The sequence below is a fragment of the Opisthorchis viverrini genome (genome assembly GCF_000715545.1).
Source record: "Opisthorchis viverrini unplaced genomic scaffold opera_v5_24, whole genome shotgun sequence".
Taxonomy (NCBI): Eukaryota; Metazoa; Platyhelminthes; class Trematoda; order Opisthorchiida; family Opisthorchiidae; genus Opisthorchis; species Opisthorchis viverrini.
In genome coordinates this window covers 2030370-2044716 of record NW_008751680.1, presented here as the reverse complement: position 1 = coordinate 2044716, position 14347 = coordinate 2030370, and the positions used below count along the sequence as shown (strand labels likewise).

Genomic DNA, 14347 nt, shown 5'->3' with positions numbered 1-14347 from the left:
AGACTCTTCTCGACACATTTGAGTTAGCTCAACAGCCAAAATCTCCAGAGCCGATGAATGAACCAGGAATTTCCAAAAGTTGTACACCCAGAAGATGGACCGACCGGATCAGGAAGCCTGTCATTCGAATGCAACTGAACCCACAACTCCAGTCGTACGAACAATGACTTCAAAGGGGAGGTGTTAGGAGGCACTCCTAACGAACATATTGCTCAACATTTCTCTCTCTCTGTTTCAGCCTTTCATTGGACTGTTTGTTCCATTCCATTCTTGATTCTTCGAATCTCGACATTGGCTGTTCAGTTGCTGCAGTATAATTTCCTCAAGGCTTTTTGTCTTCTCAATTCCGTGTGTAACTGACAAGGTTGATTGACTGATCAGTAGAGAACATAACAACTTGCTTACTTAATTACTTGTAGAGCGCATGTTTGCGTACAAATGACTACATACTGTAAAAACACATGTCTCTTCTGGGTTCATTTGAGTACGGTGGAATTCTTTAAGCCAAGGCGCACAGGTGGATAAGATGCTCAGCTGTCTTTAGTCCCTTGTAAGTCCCGTAGGTGTTCTTCGAGCAGAAATTCCAAACACCACTGGACATGAAGAAGACTTGACATTTGACGGTAGGACGGATATTGTCGTTAACATCAAGAAAGAAGTGTTTTGACCCATACTTAGCTAAACCGAATCTATTTCTACTTTTGTAGCTAGGTTTGTTGACTCTCCCTTCACGTTACCCTGAGGTAATACTTTTGTCCATAAGGTCCTAAAATTACTGAGACAGCGGACTCAAAAATTTGTCAGCATGGAGAGAGCATCTTAGAACAGATGTTAGCGTTACAGCCAGCTGCGTTTTTGCGAAGAGCCTCCGCGTTTATCCATTCATTTTAGAGTTTAACTGCGCATAAAATCTCTAGGGCAGTTGGAATATCCACTATCCTGGGACTGATGCTGCTTCGATTAATGTTACCACTTTATGCCTTTTCACTTGGTAACTCTGCAAGAAAACTGCAGTCACTTCCTTATACTAGATATGCCATACGAAACAGCCGATGGCCGTTTGGATACAATGGCAGAGTTGTGGCCTTCGATACCATAACTTGAATAACGAAAAATTAGGACAACGTGGTTGCCTCGGATGCGTAGTCTTCAGTAGCATAATCCTAAGTCCCTCGCGGATGTGGATGAGTTAAAGAGTGAATGGGGCTTGTGAAACAGACAAACTGTTGTACATGAATATAAGGCGTAAAAAGATATGTGAAGTCCAGCCGACTGTCAGCGATGCTGCAGATTCACTTCGTTAGAGTCAGGATCCTTATAGGGCGGACAATTAAGCGTTTTCGACTCCTGGGAGATATAGTACTGTGCGCTAAATTTTCCGAAGTTTTCCTTTATGTTTCTGAACATGTTGATGATCTCTGAAGAGGTAACAAGGTCTTCCGTTCTAGGCCAATTCTACTATCGGATAGAGGGGGAATTTCGGTGTATATACCGTGATTCCGTTACATGAGCTACTATATCAGGGTGCATGCGGTTGGAACTAAGTACAGGTGGTTTTTCACCTCGAGAGATACTAAAAACTGAAGCCCGATTATATCATTTGGCATTACTTCACTGAAGCAAATGTGCTTCTGGATGAGCTTCTACTAGTTTTTGTCACTTTTGCAGTTAGCTCCGCTGCTCTAGCACTTTAGTTATGTTACCCCATACAAGGAGACTGCTGTTCGGCTCTGCTGGATTCGCCTTCGAATGCGTTTATATCCGTACGTTTGTATCATGTTCACCATTTATCTTCACTTTGGTGGATATCTAGATAAATAAACTGTCCTCTACCACCACAAAATGGGTAAGCACAACAAAGCTGCTTTTGGATCTACTTGGGACTCAAATCTACCTTTGAAATTCAAGGTTCTTTGGTATGTGACGTGTCTTGCCGCCGGGAATTTCTGCTGCATCAGAACGCCCATTATTTGAAAGCTTTTGCTTTACTGTGCCTGCTCTTTACCCACTATTCCCATCCATCCTAACAAACGGCGAATAGTTGACCCCTCAAATTTACTGGTACAGACTAAAGTGCTTCTGAATTGTTGCTGGTTAGAGGAACGAAATAGCACCGAAGGTTGTTGTTTTCCTTGTTCGACTGTTGGACGTGGTTGCTTGAAACGGTGGATTTGGTGGGTATATCTTTGAGTTATTCGATATGGAAGTGTAAAAAATGTGGAGTTAGAAGGATTACATGGAAGTTCCCGTGAGGATCATGGGCTAGTTCGATTCCCGAGGCGTTTCATAATCTCTGGAGCGGTTTGGATAGAAAGTTCCAACTTAGCCCCATTCTTTACCCTTAGCATGCGAATGAGCCAGTAGTGATTTTAATGACTGGAGCGTTCTCGTAGGAACCAAAGTTCAGCATATGTTCCTAGAAGTTGGCTATGCTGAATTCCGCACATGTGGGATGGTGCCAGTTGTGTGTTCGATAAAACTGTCAATCATAGTAGCAAAAAACAAACAGATGCAGGCGAAATTCTCGGTTGTGTGATTCCTCGTGATATGCACTCGCTGAACTACTCCTTCGGAGTCCTGGGGACTCGTACTTGTGTCGGTAACGCACTGTGATGTGGTCGATCTCTTCTCCAAACATTTCACTTTGCAAAAGCCATAGTGAGACAGGTTCGTTTTGTTTGAAAGACAACTTTTTGCTTGAATTTCTAAGCGTCACGCGTTCCGCTTTATTGACTAAAGAACTCCACACCATAGTAAACTTTCTATAAATCTTTGTTCACTGAAGTAAAAGTACAAGTTTGGCACCTATTCATATGGATGCAGAATACTTGCAAAGGGGTAAAGCATAGTGGATTGGACAAAACCGACAATATGCTGGACGATTTCAAGAGTAAAACTTCCGAAAGAATGAACGGAGAGTCATTTCGGTTCAATGCACCTCGCGAAGGGCCCACATTCATAAGATGGAAAACCGAAATTTCCTGGAAGTGGAGACTACTCGATTCATATGATACTCAAATGAGGGGGTTCATATACGAAACAGTAATCATAAAATAATTTGAGGTGAACCGCTTAGTACACTCGGAACAAGGCTGGATGATATAAGAGTAGGCTTCAAGAGAAACCATCAGTGTGCCCGCTAGTGACACTTTTCAGTTAGGGAAATTGATCTCTTGACACTGATATCTGTTTGGCTATCACAATGCTGTCCTTTTGACAAATATCATCAATTAAAGCTCAGTTAAAAACATGCACCTAAGAGCTTACTATGAGCTTGAATGACCCAGTCGCTGTAGCGTAGAAGTCGATTTCAGATAACCGACCAGGATAGCGCGCGCTGGTCCCAGAAACAAGAAATTTCTCTGTTGGGCATTGCTGGGAGTCGGTATTGAGGCGCGAGGCTGACATTCGCATCCAGGAACCACCGTGAGCTGAAGAATGGTGTCAATATGTGCAACGGTAAATAAATTATAACGTGAGGAATCCCGTCAAGTATAAGATTAACACATCTCAAATGATCATATCGTGCACCTATTGCAGCTTTTATTGGCCCGGAAACTACCCCGGTAAATCGCAAATCCAAATCAGGCCCTATTTATGTACCCTTGAAGTTCCTACTGGTAAATTTAACGATCAGTCGTATAACAGCGCTTGATAAGATTCTGATGGTTGTAAAATCTCCGGAGGTTTCTCCTTAAAAATTGGCATCTTAATGATACATCATTTCGGTAACTATGCGCGTTTGTACCTTGTTTACCAAAACATTATGCGACCACCTGCGCCATGCAAATGGGATCGGGCTGATTTGTCGCACAGGAAGTCAGTTAAGTTATTTGAATGACTAAATTCAAGTCTGCTGCGATCGTGTCACATGCACGATAAGAAACACATCATCCAAAGCCTTGGTTGGTCACTTCATCTCATATTTCTGAGGGATTTTGCGTCGTGCCGTCCAACTTAACATTTCCACTTGATACCTTATGGTAATGTGGTACCTGAAAGTTACTGTGCAAATCCCAGTTCATCCATGTGTCCCGCTGAGAATAAAAGACTAATTGATTAATTCTATGGAATGAGGTGAGCTCGGTTATCTGGCTACCCTGGCTAGCGCTGCCAGTGAAGCTAGAAGTTAGAGACTGCGAAGTCTGATTAAGTGGGTATCGTATCAGACATTACCTCTGTAAAGCGCATTGGCTTCAGGTGACCTTTCACTAGTATTTGTTCAAACGGGGGAAGCGTAGTCTTCGTTACTCACAACCAATTACACAATAAGTATAGTTATTACCTCAAGCCTTACCTGTGCGCTACAGAAGTAATTCTGGGAATCGCAGGAGGATTCGCCGATATGGCTCTCATGATCGATGATATTGTTTACTGCCCTTTGACACAGACTATATCTGGTTGGCATCTAGTTGCAGTATGACCACAAAGTTTATTTAAGCGGCACGATGGGAAAGCGTACAACAAACCGCATTGGACTTCGGTGTTCAGCATGTACGGACTGAAGTCGATAGTCTTTAGTCCCTGTCACATGACCCAAGGCTAGATACAGAGAGCAGAGCCGCTTTTCATCAACATACTAAAAGTGAACGTCTTGTGTACATTTTCTGACGAATGGTGTACGTAAGGCGTGTTGTTCGTACCGGTTGATCGTACACAGAGTAAGAGGTCTGTTCGTTACACTTAGGAGTATACTCCGAGTGCTAGAAATCTCGTCAAATTCTGCATCGACAAAAACGTGGCGATTAAGTAGATTGAAGTACATGAATTTGGAAGTTTGAACCTGTTTTTTTCGGATTCGACCAACGAAATTGCTACTTGTTTCTGATAAATGGCTCTCTGCTAACAACTCCAAATTTTTTGAAAGTATCTAAACCTTAGAAAACCAGACAAAACACCCGGCTGTTGATAGTGGACTAGCTAGCTCCTACCATCTTGAATTTGGTGCATTCGTCAGACCACTCCATACGAAATCCCCCCTGTTGCACACTTTGCAACGCGGCTCCATTTATAGGAATCAAAGGCATTGGAGGAGTTGTTAGGCTTTTAAAACCCGAGGTTTCTGGGTTCAACATAGTGTTCTTACAGTTATAGATTACACTGAGCGGTGTGACTCACAGTGAGGGAAGAACGGTGACTGCATACACTGCACACAAATGGGAGGCGCAAGCAGAAACATCAAGCTGCTAGTCATAGCCAAGATGATACTTCAATATCCCAAATGTGGTACCAGCTGAAACATGAGGCTGCCTTTGTGTAGCACATTCATTTGAAGAACGTCATAAACGAACGATTCACCTGGGTCTCCCGTGAAAACGAAATTCATGTGCAGGTGTCAGTATTTGTTGCGAACTTTTACGGTCAACTTGTTACACAAGTTCCAACCTTCAAAGTGGGAGACCAGGAGACCTTGTCGACAAGCCGTCCAATTGCTGACCAAGTATCACGTTACGCTAAGTTTGTGCTTCTTCGTGGTGAAACAAGACGGTAGAGACTCTGGCAAAGAGACCTACTAAACTCCACGGCTAGGAGACGGTTCAGGACGTCTGAATCACCCCCAAATCACACCGGTGGCTAATGACCTACTTCGAGGCTTGACCAATAATAAAGGCAACAGTTGAGTTATCTCATTTGAGCATCATTTCTGCTATGCTGAGACCAAACACTCCGTAGTTTGAGGACTTCCTCTCTACAAAAGCTGGTTTCATCTGGGCTCATTTCTTTACCCTAATTTTCCTATCATCTTATTCTCCTCGTCTACAAAAAAAACGTGCGAATAGTGTTTCTGTGACATTGTCGGCACCATCACTGTTGGAAGTAAACCATAGTGCATAGCTAAACTCAGACTCAAGTACTTACCTGTTATAGAGAACGGCTCCTGCTTTTGAGTACCAAACTTCATAGTCCCATACAAGTGGGTACCGGCAGCTACTGTGGCCTTGCACCAAATGGGAGAATTCTGCAATACGGTTTTCGGGCACTCAAGTGTCAAGTCACTGCTTGAGACTTGCTGAATGGACAAGATTTCCAGACTGCCTGCGCCAAGCTGGGGGAAGAAGAACGCTTTGAGGATGTGTTTAACCATAAACTCGTTTGTGATGTTTCGAGGAGAATGATCTTTGTCTGCTTTGCAGATCTAATCACTAAACCGTTCAGCAAGTAGAGGATTGAACCAGAGATCACTGGAAACGCCAAAAGGCCATCGAAAACACTAGCATGTTGAATATAGCCATGGTAAACTTATAGGTTCATACCATGCAATCAATCCATCAAGTAAGCGTTGAGCGACAATTTCTGGTTGATGTCGTTCCGGAAACTGAAGATTATTTCTGCTATTCTTTTGTTAACTGTATACGTAGGTGGTACTTTTTTGCCCCCCACGATGTAGCAGCTACTATCTCAGGTTTTGCACTTTTGGGTGTCATTCAGAAGCAGCCAAACTATTTCTTATTCCAAGTAAGACATGCTTAAAGTTTGCTCCAAAACGAAGGTAGTGTGAAACAAGGCTAGGAGAAGTCTCTTTCTGAGTCAGCACAAACTTTGGAAGGAAATAGAAAACAATCGAAATATTTAAATAGCCTAACTATTAGTATCCCATTTAATGTTTTGCGTACGACTAAATCGCTGACATTTGTCAATAAGTTGGATGAACCATAGGTAGTAAATCTACTCATGTTCCATAAAGTTGCATTGCCCTAAATCGGCCATCAGCTTCCACTGGTACTTTGGTCATCATTCTGCTAGTTACTTCTACCTTCTTTCTTCTGAATTTCGCCCTATGTGGTTGTTGGCTTGTTCGCTGAGCTGGGCAATTCGATTGCAAACGTTTCATCACCAATCGAGGTGAAGTCATCAGTGAGTTATTGGGGAGGGTTAGTGGTTGTGCCTGCAATATCTTAGCGCGGCAGTTACAGTGCGCACCCGCAAACTTTTGATTATACAGTCCTGATCCACTAAGATACATAACCGTTTTTTCAGCATTACACAAACAGATTCACGGAAGAAATCAACAAAACCCGTTTGTTGTCGTAAAACAGGATTGAACAAACAATGTGGACCGCATTTAACCGAAATCTGACAATGATCCGAGGTACTTTGAGTGGGTAGCTATCCGCTTATTCGCTTTATCGATCGTGTGAACTGAGCTTTAGATTACTGATGGAACCTTTAACCACATAAATGAAGACTTTTACTATCACGAAAACATAGAAAGACGAAATCGGTTCCCTCGCAGATTCTCCTAAGACTGATATTATCCATATAGGACGAATGGTGTATCCATAGTGTGAAATGTAGGGTAGACGCAAGAGAACGTTGGCTTTTACTCAAGAAGTTATCGGTCCAAGTCAAGAAACAAAAAAGTGATAATAATTCATGATTTGTGGGAGAAAACTGGGCGCATCACGTTCAGGTGGTCTCAGGTTCAATGCTGCTTACCTTGGGTTGAATAAACTATCAGTGATGGAGATAAGCCGTTGAACCAGGTGTAGCACAGACACGATTTGGGCCTGATGATTGAAACACAACGGTCTTAAAACCACTTCATTGATCTAACGGATGACTGATTCTGAGGCTTACTCGATCTAGTAGCAACTCCAGGTTGCTCAGCAGTCGAAATTCCTGTTTCTCATCATAATCAGGCATTCACTAGAGAACACTTTTTTCGATACAGCCGACAGATTAGTCCAGCTGAGTCAGCGAAATTATAGCACGCAGGTGTTTATCATTCGTTTATACGGAACTTATGTGTACACTTTTGGACATCGGAATAAAAAGCAGACTTGGTGGAACGAAAACGGTCCGAAGGAAAAATTTGATGAACACTTTCTTTTCAAAACCCTTCTGAGACAAGGGATTACATCGATCTCTTTACCGCAGAATTTGTCGAGATAGGTAGCTCAAATAAACAACAGGCCCCAGTCGGTATTGGACGGTCAAAGAAACCCGATGATTTATTCGACTTCTTCAGAGTCTAAAACTGAAGAACAACGAGAATTTCCCCTAGCCGACACATGAATCGAAGTTTCAAGTAATCATTTGGTTGTCTTCGGTTGTCATGAAAAGTACTATCTGCTGTCTCGAATGGCTGCTTTTTACTTTACATGGCGTGACGAGAAAAAGCGAATTCTCAGGGACCAAAGCTGCAAAGCAGGGTTCTTGGTTGTTTTGGATTCGTTTTCTGTGGTAAACAAATTATAATATGAGTAACACGGAGGAGAGAATGGTGGTTGCTTACTACATCAGAATATTTTACCATTATCTGTCATTATGAAGAGAAGAGTTATAGAAAGGATATAGCAGGATATCAGCGCCCCAGTCCATATACCCAGATCATTGTTCCTCTTCTGGATATTTCATCCTTGAGCCGTTACATATATAGTCACAATAAATTTGTGACTTATGGCAACGCCTGGTCACAGCTTTAACGGGGTCTTGGATACCGTGAATGAACTGGTGTGGACTGGTTGTGACCAGCACAAACTCAAGAAGAAGAATAACAACAAATTTCGCCACATAATGCTTCGTGGTTACGTGGGTCGTTTCATACAAAATATGCATTCATAGATTTCATTTGGATCTTTTCCAGATAAGCCTCGCCGCATCTAGGCTCATTTTGTGCAAAATTTTTCCCGTTCGGACATAAAATCTTAAATGAACTTTCTGACGCTTTCAACTCTCGTTCATGACAAGGAGACGGCAATACGTTTTTTGCAAAGCCACGGAGTGATGCATCAGCAACGCTTATGCAACAATGGCCACCAAATGACACTTTCAACTGTTTCTGACAGTTGAAGATGTAATGCCAGTGTCGGCAAGACATCGGTCTTCGAAAGGGAACTTGGCTGGAGTGGTCTAGGGTGGAGTTTAGGACAGTGTTTCTATTCATTTATTTCTCGTCCAAAAATTTGGCAAAAATCGAATTCTGATCAGAGGAATTATCTATTAGCCACACGTCCGCTGTTGACTAGAAGAACTTTCTTCGCGAAGTTTGCGCCTGGCGGCTTTTGGAGACTTCAACGTGGGGGTGTATACCCGATAGCGTCGGCAAGAAATCGGTCTTCGAAAATGAACTTGTCTATGATGGAGTGTAAGATATTATTTCTGTCCATTAATTGCTGGTCCAAAAATTTAGCAAAACACAAATTCTGCTCAGAGGAATTATCTAGTAGCCACACGACCCTTGTTGACTAGAAGAATTCTTTTCGCAAAGTTTGCGCCTGGCGGCTCTTTCAGACTCTAACGGTTAACCATACCGGAAAATTTGTAGATCCAACGACTGGAGCTCACACACAAACCACACGACCACTGTTGACTGGAAGAACTTTCTTCGCGAAGTTTGCGCCTGGCGGCTTTTGGAGACTTCAACAGTTATCATCGACCCAGGTCTACGCGTCGAGATCGATGAAACGCTAATATATTTCTGTAAAAACCACACAAGGCGAGTCCTTCCCCAGCAGTGGATTTTCGGAAGGATCTGCCGGGAAACTAAAGGGGTGTTCATTTATGCAGTGCCGGATCGAACTGCGGCCACTTTGATGGACACACTCCAGGTCTACATCTCTCCCGGCTCAATCATCATCTCCGATATGTGGACATCATACCGAGGAATTAAAACGATGATTGACATGAATTCTACTCATGAAACGGCTAATTACACCGAAACCTTTGTGGATCCAACGACTGGAGTTCACACACAAACCATCGAATCTCTTTGGCACGTCTACAAGATGCGGAATAAACGCCAATGTGGCACACACCGATCTTTAGTGGACAGCTACCTGTGTGAGTTCGTTTGGAGACAAAGATACCGAAAAACAGACCTTTTCATGCAAACTATTAATGACATGTCCCAATTTCACTCTCTTCACTAAAAGCTAAAAGTACGAATTTTGTATCCTCTTTTTTTCTAATATCCTTTGGGTGGCAGGTATTAATTTTCTGGCGGGGCTTATCCGAAAAAATCCCTTCATTCTGATTGGCAACCCAGAACGACGAGAAATTAACAGGACACCCACAAAGGCAGTGTTTAGAAGGACTAGTATGATGTATGGTCCATCATGGATGCATAGTAATCAGCTACCAGGGCAACTCTTGCAATATGCATGTCCTCAACCAAATTCATGCTATACATAATGTTGTTGCTATTTTCCACCTACTTACCAGAGACGTAGAGTAATTGCAACAAAAACCATCACCATTGTCGATAGCATAACACCAGGGTTCAATACTGGAGTTTCGGTGCCTTACAACCATGATTTATTTAAAAGCCTTATTGTGAAAAAAGAAGGGATAAGGGAGGGGCTTACTGCTGGTCTACCACAATCATCCAGAAGTACCTACACCTCGAGACCCTTATTCAAACACGAACGTTTCTGCCATCGATTGGCAGCCGTATCTTGCAGTGTCTCAAGTCAGGCTTCCTGGGGATCACGCGGACCCCGATAGCAATAATAAAATTTCTTCATTTGTCTTTTTTTATTTTCAGACCTTTTTCATGGCATATAATGCACCGTACCGTATGTAACCATTGTTTTAGCTGGTAAATTTACGTCCGTAAACAGTAACTCAACGGGCACACTCACTCCCAAGCGTATACATTTTTCTCTGCCTTTGTAATGTTAACAGTTAACAATTAACACCATATCGGTCCAAATCATTGTCTCGAATTAAAGATACTACTCAGTTTTCAAAAATTTTCAAAACAGTAGATTTCGCAAAACCCTGTACACTAAATCACCTTTGTGCATAACGGATGACGCTTTGGTGGTTGAGGGAAGAAAATTATTTTTACGCTATTTTAGAGATTGCCATTTTGTTGGTCGTGATTAGTTTTACACAAACAATAAAGAGTTGCCATAATCTTGTCTATTCGGGCTCATGCTGATTTCAGAATGGGACTTTTCGACTGTTATAGTAAACGCGCGTGTCACTGACACTTAAAAATCAACCAGAGTGCTCAGATTTTCGTCGTCTGTATTTTTCATCCTGCTACTTCATTTCAAAATTTACCCCAGTGGGATAGCACCGGATGGGTCGAGCGTTGAAGTCGGATGTTTACATACGGGAGAGTTTGTTTTGCTCCGTATGGTGGGTTAACCGTTAGCTGTGGATCATTGAAGTAAACATGGATGTCCCCTTATTATTCCGTCTGTGAATGTAAATATCATGAGGCTGCCAGTTTATTGCTTTCGGGTTAAAATATCGTCTCGAATCCATCAGCACAGCGGATATTTCTAAAAAAAACGTTGAGTGCTTCAATCTGGTCAAGGCTGTCAGTAAACATTCTCAATGCAACTAAACTAGAGAATCAAAGTCAGATAGGACAATTGCATTCGAGTAGACATTGTAAGTAAACTATATGAATAAAGGTAGTGCCGCGATTTAGACAGACAGCAAGCATGTTCTGATGACCCGCATTAGTGCGTCACTCACCCTAGTTCCGCTCGTATCTTGTTGATACACAGTCATCCAATTGGATCCCGGTCGATCGTACTGCGCGATCAGTGGACGTGAAACGTCCGCAATGACCTCGGTCCTTTCGATGAAGTCTCCGAAATATATTTTATGCGTTCTGTCAGCCGTTATTTCGGGGAATAAGCTGATACTTATTGAGGCTACCTGATTGCCAAGCAATGTGGTTGAATTGGCCAAAAGCTGTGAAGGGAAACGTAGACTTGGGTGCAGTTCGTTCAACATAATCGCTACGTTAAGATTAAAATAAGATAACGCTTTCTCAATAGTATGCTTTTGAGATACAACCTGATGTTGCTAAGAAAACGGATTACCCTTTATATAAAGCTTGCTAATGACCAATAAGCCGTAACTCCATGTACCATTCCGACTGGAAAGCGATAGATGCATTGCTTTATTCATCTATCCTAAACATATGGCTCAGGCTACGCAAAACCTAGTGCCATGAAAAAGTTTTTAAACCCAACGGCATATATATATATATATATATATATATATATATCAGTATAGAGCGACCATGCTAGTTTGAAGTGCAACTAAGGGGTTCAATGTACAAGCAAGTTAGGCAACCTCTAATCACCCGTCATACATAAAGTCAATGACAAATGTGATTTTGTCCTCTTCGTTGAACTGACTAGGTGTTCATGTCCTAAAATGCTACTGTATTCGAGTTATTGAACAAAAAAAGGATACCAGATTTTCTACAACCAGTTCATCCTATAGAACCGAAGTTCCTCAGACATGCGTTGAGTAAATAGTTTTTTTTAATATTTCTTTGGGCTGTTGGCTCCTCGATAATTCCAGGGCGAATTACTGTTTTTTGAAGCCTTGATTACGTAAAGAACTGAAAATATACTAACTAGCAACCCTAGAATTCAGTTCTAGTCCATTTTTAGTATGACTTGGTTTTAATATGGTTTAACTGTTTTCCATTCGGCGTGGAATTTTGAGATATCCCTTGACAATAGACAAGGAAAACGAAAATAAAGTCATCCATGTAACCGTGTGAATAATCATATTTTCTGTGATGTCCTGTACTGACACGAAAGGAGAAATGTTAGTGTGATTATGTTAAAGAGGATCAGTCATGATCATCGACTTGTATTTTCCCGACTTTTGACTTTTAACTCTACAGTTTTCTTCAGAGTTATACCGCGCACGTCCTGAGCTGGTTCATTGTCTGACGGGTTAACAAACAGAAGTGTGATGACTACTCATGAGAGTAAGTCACCCCGGCGGATATCTACGCCATTACCATGGGTCGGTTTTCTATCGATTTGTGTTTGGCTTCTGTTTCCTCAAGTATATCAGTGTTGCAATATTGGACGCTCTTTTCTGCTGCTCCTAGATTTGTCGAGTGGGCGTCGTATTCAACGGCAGAGCAGGTCATAACAGATTGGATAACGGGATCGCAATGAATTGCTTTTGGGCATCATGATGGTCCCTTAGGAATTCCTCCAAGAGTCCCTAACCGAACAGCAGTTGCATTTCGAGGTATCTGACGTCAGACTAAGAACAATGGACACATCGTTACAAGCAGCATCTATGAACTGATCTGGTTCCATTTCCGACAGAAGCATAGCCTACGGACGCCAATCTTACCTCTGAGGCATGAATTGGCGGCTATGAAAACATACTGGTGAATAGGAGAAGTGGTCCAAATGATGCAGCTTTTCTACCCCTTTTCTAGAAGAAACGGTGTCTACACGAGAATAAAGATGTCATTTTACACATGTTCAGGAATACGGTGGAGGTATTTGGGGCCAAAATGCAGGTGCAGGACCAAGAAGGCAATTACGCTCAAAATTCTTTACTGAATGTCCCTGCTTCTTAAACCCGGCTGATCTCATTCGGGATGGTAAAGGGGCGGCATAGAGAATATCTAGGAGCATGGCCAGGACAGATCAGTTATTCAAATCACCATTTTTCTCTAAGTGAATTTGCTTGACGTGTGAGATGAATGGTAGATTTGATGAGCTTTTAACAAATATGAATCCGCAAAAGATGATTTTTTCTAAAGAAATATTGGGGAAACGTTAAAACTTCGTCATTTTTTACTTTTCATGGTTCAGCTAGTGGACAAAGAAAAGTACATGATCATTGAGAAGGTGATGTATAAGTTGCGGGTTAACAGACCAACTGATGCTCCTTGGTCCACACTTGCCTACAAGAGGGGTATTCATTGCAGAAATATTCAAACCATCGTTTGATGCCGGATGTCACCGCTCTTAAATTCCCTATATGTTGCAGTGCACAGCGTGCACTGTATGTGACTCGTGACATTCGTAGTCCTTTTCTAGTCCTCAATTACTGAGAACCGCCGATTTCGTTTTGACAATGTACAACAGGTATACTTTCTCGACGTACTGTTTTGACGCTCCCTTACCTGCATAAACAAACGTGGATCTCGACAGAAAACAGCCTAACCAAGAAAAATTGCCCACTAACCACATTGCTCATAAGATAGCAAACATGAAATCAAGGTTAAGTGTAGTCGTGAACCAGAAAAGACAGAGCCTCGAATGTCGTAGAAAAAGTACTATTGTCACGTTACTTACTTCGATTGCTGTGTTTGGTGCCACAGGGGGTGGTAAACTATTATCAACCAGTATTTGTAATTTGCCATTGCAGTCCATATCAACTACAGTCGTCGTTGGTACGTCGTTGCCACAGAAGCAACATTCTGAATTCCAACGCCCGGAGTAAGTGTAGCCCTCCAACCCACACGCCCGGTTGCACTCGTCTGCGACAGTGCCAATCTGTTAGTCACGGGAGAAGAATAGAAAAATAACGCTTGTAATTTGGACCTTGGTTCTACTTGATAGATTCAAATTAGCAGTCCTTCTACGCGCTTTTGACCCCTAACGGTACGGTT

General features: G+C 42.2%; 1 protein-coding gene across 1 annotated transcript in view; it reads right to left on the bottom strand.

Moving 5' to 3' along the window:
* The window catches only part of T265_12925 (hypothetical protein), a gene marked incomplete at both ends in the record, with an annotated part of 76489 nt that overhangs the window by 50315 nt on the left and 11827 nt on the right, over window positions 1-14347 (bottom strand). The window contains 4 exons of the mRNA XM_009166293.1: window positions 3268-3431; window positions 5860-6046; window positions 11434-11655; window positions 14031-14231. Of these exons, the coding sequence (XP_009164557.1) occupies window positions 3268-3431; window positions 5860-6046; window positions 11434-11655; window positions 14031-14231 (774 nt within the window). The remainder of the gene's footprint in view (window positions 1-3267; window positions 3432-5859; window positions 6047-11433; window positions 11656-14030; window positions 14232-14347) is intronic.